Raw genomic sequence first — 16,145 nt, forward strand, 5'->3', positions numbered from 1 at the left:
CTTGGCTGAGTTCTTTATCTCTTCATTTGATGTTTTAGGGTTTCAGGATTGTTGTATTCTCTGTTTGGCTTAGTTTTTCGGATCTTTGCCGTGGAAGGACGGCATGGTGCTTCTGCCTACAGAGCCATTTTTCTCATTATCTAGTTTGCTTTCTTGACTACTGCTTCCATTTGTGTTGACTGTGGATCCAAGTAAAATGAAATTCTTGACAACTTGATGATATTGCTTATTGTTCCAGCTGTGAGGTTTTTTGTTTGTTTTGTTGTCTTTATGTTGAGATGTAATCCATACTAAAGGCTGTAGTCTTTGATCTTCATCAGTAGGTGCTTCAAGTCATCTTTGCTTTCAGCAAGGAAGGTAGTGTCATCTGCATAACACAGATTGTTAATGAGTCTTCCTCCAATCCTGATGCTGAGGTCATCTTCATATAGTCCAGCTTCTTGGATTATTTATTCAGTATACAGATTAAATAATCAATACATTTGATTAAAGTGAATTCCCTGTATATATGTATATATGCATACCTTATATTTTTACATAGGTATATTAGTTTCCTAGGGCTGCCATAACAAACTACCACAAACTAGTGGCTTAAAACAACAGAAATTTATTCCCCAACAGCTCTGGAAGCCAGAAGTCTGAAATCAAAGTATTGGGAGGTCCATGCTCCCTCTGCAGGCTCTAATGAAGAATACTTCCTTATCTCTTCCTAGCTTCTGGAGGCTCCCATCAATCCCTGGTATTCTTTGGCGTATAGCTGCATCACTCCAATTTGTTCTTTTGTTGTCACATGACCTTCTTTCCTGTGTGTCTGTGTCCTCTCCTCTTCTTGTAAGAACCCCAGTCATTGGATTTAAAGTCCACCCCTAATCCAGTATGACCTCATCTTAACTAATTACATCTGTAAACACTCTATTTCCAAATAAGGTCACATTCTGACATTTTGGTTGGTAAAAATTTTGGGCAGGGGTAATATTCAACCCACTAACATAAAATGGGCATCTAAGTCCAAATGAACGCTATCTCAAAGGAAGTTGGAAATGGGAGAGAGGTACCATATACCAGTGACTAGAGAAAGTTCACAGGTCTTGCTATTGTCCAATTTTGTCCCCTGAAGTTGGACCTGAACTGACCTAAGTAAAGATCACTGGATAGAGAAAGCTGTAAACGGGCTCATCTCCACTTTGGACCACGAGTACATTGGGCTGATATACACACATAAAGGAGACTGAATTAGTTTTCTATTGCTGCTATACCAAATTATCACTAACTTAGTGCCTTAAACCAACACAAATTTATCATGTCACAGTTCTGCAGGTCAGAAATCCAGGTGGGTTCAAATGGTTCCTCTGCTCCAGGTCTCACAAGGCTGAAGTCAAATGTTGGCTGTTTGAACTCTTGTCTGGAGGCTCTCCATGAGGAGAGGAAGTCACTTCCAAGATGATTCAGGTTGCTGGCAAAATTCAGTTTCTTGCAGTTGTAGGGCTGAGGTCCCCATTTCCTCGCTGGCTGCCAGCTGGGCACCTCTCTCAGCTCCTTAAGGTCACCTGAATTCCTCACCCAGTTGTTCCTCCCTCCCCCAATCTTCAAATCAGCAACAGTGTACTGAGTTCTCACACTATGAATCTCTCAGACTGTTTTTTGCAGCATTTGTTCTGTTCTAGCCAGACAAAATTCTCTACTAGTAAGAGCTCCTGTGACTAGATTGCACCCACCCAGATAATCCAGGATCATCTCCTTCCATCAAAGCCCGTAACCTTAATTTCATCTACAAAATTTCTTTTGCCATGTAAGGTAACACTTTTACAGATTCCGGCAATTAGGGCATGGCTAATTTTGAGGGACCATTCTGCCTACCACAGAGACATAGAGGTACTTTTTGAAAGTGATATAAAAACATCTGAATTGAGTACTATATGAATATTTCAGTATCACTAACTTCTTCACCACATTAGGATAGGCTTGCTATTCAAAAATGTATGGTTTTGAACTTATAACCACCATATTTCCAGAAATGTGATAATGAAAAATACTTTAGTACTCCAGTGCAGCCAAGACAATGAATTATCAAGTTACAGCATGGGTTGGGATGACTACAGATTGGCCTCTCTACTTAGAAGTTTTATTGGAAGTTAACATTTCCAAGCTATCAGGCACAGTGCTTTTTTTTTTAAAAAAAAAAAATAAATGCAGGTACAATTGTTTTACAAGTTGCAGATAAGGAAATGAACCTTTGCACAGAAAGGTTTAATACCTTGCTCAGAGTCACCAAAGCCCAGAGTTTTAACCATGAGGGAGGGCACTGGTTGTTAATCAGGAGCAATAGGTACAGCCGTCCAAATGCTGTCAAGTGGTTGCTGCTGGAAGTTTTACTTTCTGCCCAATAGTTAACAATCTTGAAGCCATCTGCCTAAAAAACCTACACAGGCTAACCCCGAAGCTTTGTAGATTATGTAACACAGGGGTAGGGAGGAAGGGGGACAGATGATCAGAGAGATGAAGGAGTTAAGGATGAGAATCTAGTTTCTGGGCAACTGTACCTCAACGCATTACCTCTTCCAGATAACATGTTTTCACTTAATTTTTAATTAAAAGGTAAGATTAATAAAGGAATTTCATACAAAATATTAAAACCTATTGGGGACATACATAAGGGCAATAGAACCTTTGTTGAATTTTGGTTGAAATAATAGATCCTTTGTTGTTGTTGGGTGCCATTAAGTCAAATTTGACTCAAAGCAACCCACGTGTTACAGAGTAGAACTGCCCCACAGGGTTTTCTTGGTTATAATCTTTATGGAAGCAGATTGACAGGTCTTTCTCCTATGGAGCTGCTGGTTAGGAATCTTTTGGTTAGCGGACAAGTGCTTAATCATTGTGCTACCAGAGCTCCTTAGGACCTAGCAAAGACTGACCCCAATTAAAATATTGTGTTCAGGAGCTTCAGGAGCTCTCTAGAGGAGAGATCTGGCAGGAAGTGTGGTAAACAAGAGACCAATCCAAAGGAAACAGATCATCTGGAAGCAGCAGACAGCAAACCTACAGAGGGCTGCTTCAATGATTTAAAATGTACCTCAGGTAGCTAGGATTTTAATATAATTTTTTAAATGGACATTACCCAAAGAGAATTAAAAATTTACAGTAGTAAAAAAAATTCACAGTAGTAAGATTTGGCTCAGAGTAATAGCAACGATTAAAAAAAATAAATCTAATCCTTACCAGGAAAATTTATGATTTTTCTATCCAGAACTACAAAGTGAATGGTTTTACAGGTAGGTTTTAAGGATAACTTTGATTTCTGCACAGATAAAACTGACATTTTATCGGAATTGATCCTTTACTCTGTGTGATCAGCACAGTTACTTTCATTTATGTTTCACCAGAGTAATAAATGATTAGGTTTGTTGGAAACACAGTCCTTGCTAAGGTCACAGCATTGTTCTGTGATGGCAAGAGGAAGTAATAATATTCAGAACAGGCAAGCAGAAGTGGGTGGAGTAACGAAAATCCCAAGAACACTCTGCTTTTCCCATTGTCGCTTTTGACCTTTACGCTCTCTGTGTTATTTTTCTGCTATGATTTTCCAGTCTCTCATTTTACAATGAACAGTCTGTGAAAAATAGGAAAAGAAACAACTGGCCAAAGACAAAATTTTCCACATAATTGTAATTTGCCAGGTTACTCTTCCCTCCAGGGCCAGTCTCCTCAATTTGATTTCTTGATGCTGATTTAGTGCATCTACTCTTTGCTTATGGACTATCTTGTTACCAGATATTTTGCATTTATGACAATTATAAAAAATCTACTATCCAACTATTTTGCACATTACCAACGTATGTCTGGCAGCAATGAACACCCAGGTGTGAAACGAGAGTAACACTGGCTGTGATGGTTATGTGTCTACTTGGCTGGGCCATGATTTTCAGTGGTTTGACAGTTATGTAATGATATAATTTGTCAGTTATGTAATGATGCAATTTGGCAGTTATGTAATGATGTAGTCATCTTCCATTTTGTGATCTGATGTGGTCATCCTCCATTTTCACATAATGCCGATTTTATCATAACAACCTGGTCTTTGGAACCTAGCCATATGGTAAGTGAGGAATGGGAAATGAGGAGTAGGTGTACTTCCAATTGTTTAAATGGAAACATGCAGCTTTATACACATTTAATTCACAAAGAAATGATGTGTTCCTAAATTATCTTGCTGGATCCAAAATCCTATTAATCATTACAACAATGATTATAAATACAAATCTCCCTTTCAAGTCAAGATTTTAATTCAGGCAAGCCCTATTTCTCACTCACACCTAATACTTTTATAAGACTTGCAAAATAACAGAAATAACTGAAACATCACTTCTATCAGTTGTATCTCTAAGTTATTAGAACATCAGCTTGTTCTGTTGGCATCAATGGACAATGTGTCAGAAGAACCACCTCCATATTTCTGGTGGAAAAAAAATAAAACAAACCTTTAAAAAAAAAAAAAAAGTTATGTTCATCCATAGGGTAACAAGAAAGGAAAGAAAGAAGAATCTGAGGCACTTCTCAATTTTGAACCCTTTTTAAAAAACAGTATTTTATTGTGTTTTCAGTGGAAATGTACACAGCAAAACAGGTTCTCATTCAACAAATTCTACACATATTGTCATGGATTGAATTGTGTCCCCCAAAAAATGTGTGTAGCAACTTGGCTAGGTCATGATTCCTACTATTGTATGATTGTGTTATCTGATGTGATGTCCTTATGTGTTGTAAACTCTACCACTATGATGAAATTATATGTGATCTCCTCATGTGTTGTAAATTCTATCACTGTGATGAGGTTACACTGATGAGGTTGACAAGATCAGTGTCTTAATGCAATCTCTTTTGAGATATAAAAGAGAGAAGCGAGCAGAGACACATGGGAACCTCATACCAACAAGAAAGCAGTGCCGGGAGCAGAGCACGTCCTTTGGACCTGACGTTCCTGCGCAGAGAAGCTCCCAGACCAAAGGAAGATTGATGACATGGACCTTCCTCCAGAGCCGATGGAGAAAGCATTCCCCTGGAGCTGAAGCCCTGAATTTGGACTTGTAGCCTACTGGACTGTGACAGAATAAACTTCTCTTTGTTAGAACCATCCACTTGTGGTATTTCTGTTAGAGCAGCACTAGATGACTGAGACACATATTGTTCAATAATACTGGTTACATTCTTCACATTGTATCAACACTGTCATTATTTCCATTCTAGTTGCTCTGTTCCCATTAATCTAGTCTCAAAGTCCCCCAACCTTCTTTCTCATCTATGCTTTAGAGTATTTGTTGATCATTTGGTCTCATATAGATGTTTTTTTTAAAGACTGCAGTAAAATCAAGAGTGACATTCATTACTTTAGGGGCTAATCTGCTACTTAACTAAAAGGTGACTTGAGGGAATAGTTTCAGTTCAAGGCTTAAAGAATATCTCAGGGAAATAGTCTCAGCAATTCCTCCTGTCTCACGGGTCCATTAAGTCTGGAATTTTTGAAAATTTGAAGTTCTGTTCCACATTCTTCTCCTTTTCTGTCAGGATCCATTTATTGCAGTCCTGATCAGAATGCTGAACCCTGTTTTGACATGAGCTTTGACAAGGCTACACTTACAATGACCTGTCCTTATAAAATGCCCATTTTGAATTATGTATTAGGCTAAGCAAAGAATTTTCACGTATTAACACCTTTAATCCCTTCAGTAACCAATCAGATAGGTAGTATTATTGCACGTCCCATTTTATAGATGAGCACTCTGAAGGTCTGTGAGATTCAGACATTTTTTCTAATGTTACACACCTAGTTCGCCCATCCCATTAAGCAGGGTCCTCACCCACCCACATCAGGGTCCTGAGAATTGGCGGCTTCACCCACTACACCTAGCCACCCATGACAGGGATCTGAGAATAAGTGGTGCCTCACAGTCCTTACAGCTAACAGCACTGGGTGCCCCAAGTCTGGCTGCAAAAACCACCCACCTACACGCTTTAGGGGACAGGGGCACACCTTCCACCTAGGCACTCAGAGGCAGCCGTCAGCCCCCTACCTTGCTCAGCACATAATCCCCTACTGCAGCCAGATACCTGTGCCTGCTCCAATCACCCCTACGTAGCTCTGCCCATCTAGGGCAGTAGGTGAGAGCCTGCACCACACACTCAGTGACTGATGACCTGGACATGTGAGCTGAATCCACACAAGAAAAGTAAACTGACTCCCAGGCTCACATACCTAGTAGCAGCTCTAACCACCTGGTGACAGGACATGAGAGCTTCAAAGACGCCAGTAATGAAAGTAGCTCACGTGACCAGCCTATTTGGGCACATCAAAACAAGACAAGAAGCTAGGACACAATAAGCAAACATACAATAAATAAATATAATAACTTACTGATGGCTTGGAGACAACAGTCAATATCAAATCACATAAAGAGGCAGACCATGATGGCTCCAGCAAGCTCCCAAAACAAAGAACCAGGAAACCTCCTGGAGGAAGAGAGGGTCTTGGAATTACTGGAGATAGAATTTTAAAAATTAATACACAGAGATCTTCAAGATATTAGGAAGGAAATCATGCAAAACTCAGACCAAGCCAAGGAACACACAGACAAAGCAATAGAGGAAATTAGGGAAGCTATACAAGAGCAAAATGACCAACTTAACAGGCTGCTAGAATCCATATAGAGAGATAGCAAATAGAAATCCAAAAGGTTAACAATAAAATTTCAAAATTAGATAACAGAAAGTCACAGGAGCAGAAGTGAGGCAACCGAAGTCATAATTAGTAAGACTGAAGATAAAGTACTTGACACTAATTTATTTGAGGAAAAATCAGATAAAATAATTTTAAAAAATGAAGAAACCCTAAGAATTATGTGGGACTCTATCAAGAGGAATAACCTATGAGTGACTGGAGTACCAGAATAGGGAGGGGCGGGGGATAACAGAAAATACAGAGAGAATTGTTGAAGATTTGCTGGCAGAAAACTTCCCTGATATCATGAAAGATGAGAAGGTATCTATCCAAGAAGCTCACTGAACCCCACACAAGGTAGATCCCAAAAGAAAGTCATCAAGACATATTATAATCAAATTTACCAAAACCAAAGATAAAGAGAGAATTTTAAGAGTGGTTAGGGATAAACCAAAAGTCACCTACAAAGGATAGTCAGTAAGTCTAAACTCTGACTACTCAGCAGAAACCATGCAGGCAAGAAGGCAATGGGATGACATATATAAAGCCTTGAAGGAAAAAAGTTGGCAGCTAAGAATTATATATCCAGCAAAACTGTCTAATATGAAGGTGAAATTACAGCATTTCCAGATAAACATAAGTTAAGGGAATTTGCAAAAACCAAAACAAAATTACCAGAAATACTAAAGGGAGTCCTTAGGCTAGAGAATCAATAATATCATATAACAACCCAAGGCTAGAACACATTTCAGAACTATCAGATATCAGCCCAGACAGGGAAGTCACAAAAATAAGTCAAAGCTAAAACACTGAAAATATGGAAACAGAGACATCAATATGTAAAAGGTGACAACATTAAAACAAAAAAGAGGGACTCAATAGTGTAGTCATAGAACTTTCATATGAGAAGAAAGTTAAGGCAATATCAAGAAATAAAAGATTGGTTTGAACTTAGAAAAATAGAGGTAAATTTTAAGGTAATCACAAAGGAAACTAAAGTTACACATCTAGTACCAGTAAGTAGTTGAGCAGAGCTTTGAACAAAGGCCAGTATATGGTCAAAATCATACCTGAAGTTGATCAATGTTTGATGCTAAATCAAAGAGGTACCACAGGATCCTAGTAACATGAAAATTTCACAATCACAATGTTTATATCAGAGGTCAGAAAATGATGACCTTATGAACCACAGCCATGCCCATTTCTTTATATCTTATCTGTGACTGCTTTCCCTATACAATGGCAGAGCTCAGAAAATGTGACAGAGACTGCATGGCCTGCAAAGCCTAAAATGTTTACTATTCTGCCCTTCACTAAAAAAGCTGCCAATCCCTGGTTTACATTTTCTGCCCTGGGAGATATGCTGACCTCTGACTTAGCAAGTCAGAGAGAAGGAGAAAGAAACGTATCTCCTGCAGAGGTGGAGGATGACCTCGGCCACAAATTCTTAATCTGCGGTCCATAGATCACTTTAACAGTCTGTGGAAGAGATTCTGAGAGACCCTGAACTGGATGCAGAAGAAAATATTCCCATTTTTTTCTTTCCAGGTATTTTGAAGATTGTAGGGGTTATTATATCAAATTATGCTATTTTAGTATTGCTCCTGGGCTGTTACTAGACCCAGTCAGAATTACGCAGTTATCTTGTTCCTATGTTAGGACATCAGAACAGTTTTTTGTTGTAAGAATTAAAATAGACATTGAAGCTATGATTATGAATATGTGTTTATACTGGGCCTAGTTTAGGCTAGAAAATATAAAGTAAAAAATAGGTGTGGCAAAGTTTATGTGTCCTTTGGCTTTTACACTAGATTTGGGTTCACATCCCAGATCTTCACCTTAAGAGCTATTTCAGCACAGGCAGATTACTTATCTTCTCTGAGACTCTGATTTGACACAAGTGATGGATTTTTGTGCTTTTTGAGTGTTAGGTTCTTACCAATAAAAGCACAAGGTAACAAATCTATGAGGGGATCCTACATCTGGTTCTCTTAAAAATGCATCAGACAGTGGGATTTTTTTTGTGAGAGGAGACCTCAGCTGAAAAGTCTGGAACTCGACTGAAATTTATATTTTCTCCAGCACAAAGGCCTGCCCTAAGATATCCTGTAAGATAGCTCATAGTATTGCCTGGAAAACCAACCACCTAATTAGAGCGGGCTCAGTGGGGACATACGTCCTAGGAATGGCTGATGAGTTTACATTTGGGACAGAAGGGAAAACTGAAGCCTTGGCCAAGAACATCATCTTCTCTACAACTACTATAATTTTATTTATTTATTTTTTCTAAGCAGGTCATGGAAAAATTGGCAGCTAGGCTTTGAATATGCAACTGAATTAAACTACCGACATATCTCAGTTTGGCCAGCTCTTGGTTTTGACCATTATGATGAATTTGGGTTTTTCTAGTCCTTCAATACTCAGCTCAGGCCTACAAGAAAACTGCTTTGAAGGTCTGGGTTGGTCTTACACAGTGCCCTGAGTCTACCTCTGCCTAACACTTGCTACGTCGTACTGAAATGCACTGTGTGTCTGACTCCCATACAAACTTCCAGCTCCCCTATAGCAGGGACAATCAATCTCTCTCATATCCCAGAATGCAGTGTTTCATTCACAGCAATAATTTAAAAACCTTATATTTACCATATGCCAGACATTGTCTTATGCATTTCATACGTATTTTGCCATACACTATACCCAGGAGATAAACACTATAATTTCTCCAAATTTAAAAATGAAGAAACTGAGGCACAAAGTAGTTATGTAACTTGCCAAAATCACACAGCTATTTGGTGGTGGAACTTGGAGCGGAACTCAGGAAGTCTGACTCCAGACCCCACACTCAATCCCTAAGCCTGTGCTGTCCTGTAGATTCTCAATGTTGTTAAACTGATTTGAACATTATTCAACAGAGACGAATAAGCACAGACATCTGGCTTTGATGAAATAAGAATACTCGTTAAGTCTCAGATAATAAAAAGTTTTCTCAAGACATAGATAAAATATGATAGGCAAAGTTTTCTAAAAAAATATTGATAGCTTTACTTTGCACATTACACAAAGTTCCTTAATTTGCTCACCAAGGGCCTCTCAGGGCACAAAGTGTCTTTAAGTAAGCACACACGAGCAACGGCTGTGTTTTATAATCAACTGTTCTCCGACTACTTACTTAGATCTGAAAGGGCAAATCTGGATGCAATGAGTTTTTTTTTTTAATTGCTGGCATCAGCTTTAGAGGGTTTGAACATCAACTTGTTATCTCTGAAATAAGTTGCTGCCTGCCAAAATCCACTGCCAAAGTTACTTTGATCAAGTAGTAAATACCATTAGAAGACACAGATGCTGTTACTGGTTTGCTTCTCAGGCAAAGGGCTTAATTCAGGGTGGTATTGTTGTAAAGTTTCTACAAAATCCCTGATGTTGAAAGTAACAATGAAAAATTTAACCAAAAGAGACTAGGAAGAAGTTATATTACTGAATCCAACACCCCTGTGTTTACAGAATGACCTCAGTGCTGGAGAGCAAGAGGGAACCACTCCAGTGTGGTCTCTGAGAACTGCCTTGAACATGGAGGATGACAGAGACTGGACAGAATCTGAAGTCAGGTTGCGTGGTTGTACAGATCTATGTGGAAAAAAAAATTCATTTAAAAAACAAACAAACCCATAAACGCAGTAACAGGCCTCTGCAGTATCCATCAACATGATGATGATCATGATAATGACAATAATATAGTAACAATAAACTAATAAAGTATGCATATCAAATTGATTTTTTTCATTTTATATGTTATAAAAGTTAAACTGCCCAGTAGTAAAGCCAGATACGTTACGCTAAAATAGCAAAAGAATGTACTGAACAGTTGTCTTATTCATTCCTTCATGTATCATGCATTTATTTTTGGCAATCCAAAATAAAGTTAAAACCCAAAATAAATTACACCTTCCATTCAAAGCATTCCCTTTTCCTTACAGTATTTGGATTTCCCCTGGAGGTGCAGTGGTTAAGAGCTCGGCAGCTAACCAAAAGGTCAGCAGTTCGAATCTACCAGCTGCTCCTTGGAAACCCTGTGGGGCAGTCCTACTCTGTACTATAGGGTCGTTGTGAGTCGGAACTGACTTGACAGCAATGGGTTGGGTTGGGTTTTTGGATTTCCAGCTATGGAATTCCTTCTCATCTCACTCTGTGAAGTCTCCATGGAGTCCCAAGATGCTCTGCCAGTCCCATAACCCTCACCATGGGAGTCAAAGTAAGTTTCTTTGGCCAGATCCATCATCTTGGTGACCTGACCTATGGCATATGACCTAAGCTCAAGCTCAGTAACATGACTTTTTTTTCCCCAGGACTCTGATGTGAGGAAAGAAAAAACTGATTGAAGTTCATCCATTTGTCCCTGTGATGGTGCTTGAGACAGACACCTGTCTGCTAACAAGCCAGGTTCTTCAGCTTCTTTCAATTCTGTCAACTCTCCTACACTCTTCCAACATATTTCCTTTGTCTCAGGTGACTCCAACTGGGTTTTTGTTGCTTACCCCAAGGAATAACTGTCAGGTACTAGCTGAGCACAGAACAAAGTAAAACCATGTTGATTGAATTGGATAATTTGGCCATAAACGAGAAGAGAAAGCTGGAAGATCCCCGGGAGACTGGACAAATAAGGGTGAGGTGCAAGGTGTGGCAGTGCCAGTAAAGCCCAGGTGAAGATCACCAGAGCGATGGAATTAGTGAGATAGAGTAAGCCCCAGGCACACAACATGGTGAGGGACAGTCCCAAAGAATGCTTTACTTTGCTTCAACTATAGAGCTAAAAGCTGACATCGTTATATTCAGAAACAGTAACTACCACATCAAAACCTACCAGGAGATGAAAAGCCTTTCATTTCTTCATTCAAAATTTATGTTCAAAATAAAGCAACTAGATCACAGACCACAACTTAACATCCTGGAATCTTCTAAAGAAAGCATACTGTATTTCTCTTCCTTCTTTCTGTGCGTCCACCTTTCCAATTCACTTGACTGAACACTGAAATTAGGCTTATTCATTTCATTTTGTTTCTAGTTGATTTTAAAGCCCAGCTCATATTGTTTCCATATGAATTTACAGACCCTAAAACCTTCCCAAGAGACTAATTTTCATAAAGTCACTGTACAACTAGCTCATATTAACTTTTGAATAATATCATTTAAAAACTAAAGTTAAAACCCAAAGTAAATTAAATCTTCCATTCAAAGCATTACTTAAAAGAATTTTCTGGATTAATAAATACTACCAGACCCATGTCACCTCATTCGTTTGGAAGGAGATATGTAAACAAAGAAATAAATAGGAAGAGATTCACTTTTATCCTCCTCCTCATACCTGAATAGGGACTCTCTTGACAGCCAAATTTCATTCTGTTTCACAGTTTTCCAAGAGAAAAGCAACAGCAGCAGCACAGTGGATATAATTAGGGTGGTGGCCCCACATCGATTCAGCCATGTGCAGAGCTTGCTCAATCCATGCACAAAAAGGATGCAGTAGCCCATGCTGGAAAACAGGATGGAAGACACAGGATTACTTTGAGAGTGCAATGGATTTCCCCCAACAATTTTAACCCAAATAACTAATTTTCGAATAAAGTGTGTCCTATGCTACAGAAACAAACATAAACTCCCATTTCATGTTATCTCTCTAAAGGACCACTCTAGCACGTTTGCTAGTTCTTTGACATTAGAGAGCAGAATAATAGGTTCATGTCATGCACTAAAATGGCCCCAGATTTCAGTAGCTCAGGCATCATGAGAAGTCCCACCAGTGTGTTCTCAGCTCCTGACTGGGTCCTCCTACCAACGCTCCACCAAGTCACTCGCACTGTATATAACCCTATCAGCACCATGTGGTCAAATCTGGATTCTATGCTGCAACAGTGGAAGATGTTGGAGTTTCCTGAAGTCACATCACAGTTTTGTAAGGGACAGCCCCTGAGAATTCTCTAGCAGGTCCTGGAAAGGATGCTGGTCACCAAGGACACTGATCTCTGTCACCAGGGATGTGTGCCTAGCATGTGCCCCCCACTCTGACCAGCCAAAGCTCTTACGCTAAAGGAAAATCCACCTATAGGCAGACTCCTGAGCTGAGCCTCTGAGCTTGGAGCTCATCATAGAGATGCTGTATGGATATGATTCTCTTGCTGACTAAGGCCCAGCTCTCCTGACAAGCACAAAGAAGTCCACATGTTATCTGAATGGACGGGATTTTAGCATATCACTATTGTGTCTTGAAAAGCCTTTGGCTTGGCGGATGGAAGGAACGAGGTTCCCTGCATCACCTACACACCCAGAGAGGCGGTTCCTGTCTGCCTATGGGCCTTAGAACACACACATTTAGTCTGTACACATTATTACTGTGTGCATCGTAGTCAAACTTCCAAAGATAATAACTATACACTATTAAAAATATCTTAACAGTGAAGAAGCCTCCCATAAAGAAATCCTACATTACAGTCAGAAACTAACGCTTCAAGCAGGCAAATATGAACCTAGACCATTTATCTATGCAATCGTTCATTCACTCATTCTTTATTTTGTGCCTGGCAATATGTCAGGCACTAAAAACGCAATTAAGAATAAAATACAGGCCCTGCCCTCAAAGTATCCAGTCTACTGAGCGAGGTGGGTCTTATAAAAGGAAATATCTGAATATTCTCATTCCTAAATACAACTCCTTTGAAAAAACTTCTTTTTTTTTTAAACTTTCTTCTTGTTCATTTTTTAAATGATTGTGCTTTGTTATCAAGGGTTGAAAAAGAAGAAAGAAATACTTGAGGTTTCTGACTATCAATCCAAGCTAAAGCCCTCAATTTCACACTTCAAGTCCCATAAGTCAGTTGGTCCATCTCTTTAAAGTTTTAGGGTTCACTGTTTGGTCAAAGGGAGTCACCACATTATTCACCACTGGGCGATGACAGTTTGCAGAGCCGGAGCCGCTCCCCATGCCCCCACCCGAGGTGCTGTACTGGATAGACACAAGAACCTTGCAGAAGCCTGGGACAGGCCAGAACACAAAGCCACTCGTGTAAAAATTAAAAAAATAATAATAATAAAAAAAATCTCTTCCCACTACCACAACTCCCCATTTTCAACCTTAAAGGTATCAAGATTTTCTAAAAGTCGCTGATGATTGTATAACTGCTCTCATTACTGTGCCCAACCATGATGGCTGTTCATGTTTATGAGGTTACTTGTAACATGCACCTCTAACCCCAGACTGGCCCCAACCCAAACTGAGCAGAGTGCTTCTCTGGCCATATAAGGCCTTCTGGGCTCCATTCCTTCATTCATCAGATATTTAACGAATACTTACCATGTACCTGACACTGTTATGGGCACCAAGAACATATCAGTGAACAAAACAGAAAATAATCCTTATCTTCATGGAACTCACACAGGAAGGGAGAAACAGACAATAAACAAATTATAGAGTATGTCACATAGTGAGATGTTGTGCAGAGAAAACTCAAGCAGGGAAGAGAAATAGGGAGTCCAGCGTGGAAAAAAGATTGTACTTTTAAACAGGGTGGTCAGGAAAGGGCTCACTGTCACTGAAAAAGTGACGTTTGAGCAAAGACCTGAAATAGAAAGGGAGTGCGCCATGCAAATACCCACATCTCCACTGCCAGCTCTCATCCCGCTCCTTCCAACATAAAGCAATAACACTAAGAGAGAAAATTTACTGAGAACATCTTATGTGTCAACACTCTACACATTATCTCAGTTTATCATCATAACCGTGTTAAGTCACTATTATTAATGTTTACCCATGAAGACCGTGAAGAAGATAAAGGTAAACTAATTAGATCATTCAATTAGTAAAAAGCAGATCGAAAATACAAACCCAGGAATTTCGGATTCCAGAGCCTACGCTCCATACGCTGCCGCAGGGATTTTGACTTGACAGCTAGTTTAGTGAACTGCTTTCTATGCAGCAGACACTATGCTAAGTGTTTTATATGGTCCCATCACAATATCTGCAGGATAAGAACAGTGCTGGCTTTAAATATACTAGCTAATTAAAAAAAACCCTCAGGATCCCCCACATTACATCAGTTAGGATACTGAAATTTAGAGGAGTTAAATAACTTGCCCATAATTCCAAAAGCTAGTAATGGAGTCAGATTTGGAGACACATTCACTTAATGCTATGCAATAACCCAGGATTTTGCAAACTTTTTTTTCCTGTAAAATGCCGGAAAGTAAGTATTTCAGGCTTTGCAGGCCATATGGCGACTGTTGATACTACTCAACTCTCTTTGTAGCACGAAAGTGTCCACAGGCACTACATAAATAAATAGGCATAGCTACATTCCAATAAAATTTATTTATAAAAACAGCAGCCGGCCAGGTTTGGCCCACGGGCCATAGTTTGTTGACCCTGGCTATAACCAAAACGCAGAAGAACACCATTGCTTTCCACGCAGCACAGGCATCTGTATCAAATAATGTACTTTTTTTTTTTCCCCCCTAAAAGTCCTTGTATGGACATATGGTTTAAGAAATGTTAAACCATATAAACTAATCTCTACTTAGGTCTGCAAATTTCTTAGAGAGTATCACGTTCTTAAAAACTTGACACAAATATCACAGAAATTAAGACACTTCTCCATTATGAAACTTTATCTTTCAACATCTGCTTTCATGCAGCTCTCAGCGGCAGGGGGGAGAACCATACTCTCTTCATCACTAGTGGTAGGGTAAGTCCTTGTCTTGAAAGTGAAAATCAAGCAAATGAGAAACTGTATGTTTTTCTGGCCTCCAGGGAGATGAAACCAGAGTCCAGCTTGCTCTTGTTATAAGGAAAAATCTGGGCTGCTGACCAGAGACCAGTACAGAGAGCACAAAGGAGCCAGCGCAAACCACTGACATTTGACAAAATCATAACCTAGAGAACCAAAAGCCAAACTCTGCCTGCCAAATGTTTGCTTTAGCTCAGTACTAAGATGCATTTCAAAACATGCATGAGAAAGCGCCACTGCTGTCTCAGAAAATGGAGCTAATCACTCGCACACGGAGATGATCTCTCATTCACAGGCTGGTGGTATCTCCACTTTTGAACACGACTTTACTGACAAGCTGCTCAGCATGCAGGGCTTAGAACTAAACACACTTGCATCTGACACTCAGACTTTTGTGAGACATGTCCAAAGGGAATTTAACAGGAAATGCAAGTCAACAATGTTAGAATAAAAAATATCTTAAACCTGTTGTTTGAGAACTTTGTGAGTGATCATGTGTAAATCGTACAAATGTACTTTCGTGAACCATACCGAGAAACTTTCAAATGATAAAAGGACAACATTTCCCATTCACATCAACCTGAAGCAATGACAACTTTCTACCTCCAGGCCAAGCATTTTGAGATGTTTGCTATGGCTTCACTTTTTGTTTAATTATGTAC

General features: G+C 39.4%; 1 protein-coding gene across 1 annotated transcript in view; it reads right to left on the minus strand.

Moving 5' to 3' along the window:
• The window catches only part of TMTC1 (transmembrane O-mannosyltransferase targeting cadherins 1), a 342,295-nt gene that overhangs the window by 88,380 nt on the left and 237,770 nt on the right, over positions 1–16,145 (minus strand). Inside the window, exon 9 of the mRNA XM_023738067.1 lies at positions 12,072–12,239. Within this exon, the coding sequence (XP_023593835.1) occupies positions 12,072–12,239 (168 nt within the window). The remainder of the gene's footprint in view (positions 1–12,071; positions 12,240–16,145) is intronic.

This window comes from Trichechus manatus, unplaced genomic scaffold, assembly GCF_000243295.1.
Source record: "Trichechus manatus latirostris isolate Lorelei unplaced genomic scaffold, TriManLat1.0 scaffold00112, whole genome shotgun sequence".
Classification (NCBI taxonomy): Eukaryota; Metazoa; Chordata; class Mammalia; order Sirenia; family Trichechidae; genus Trichechus; species Trichechus manatus.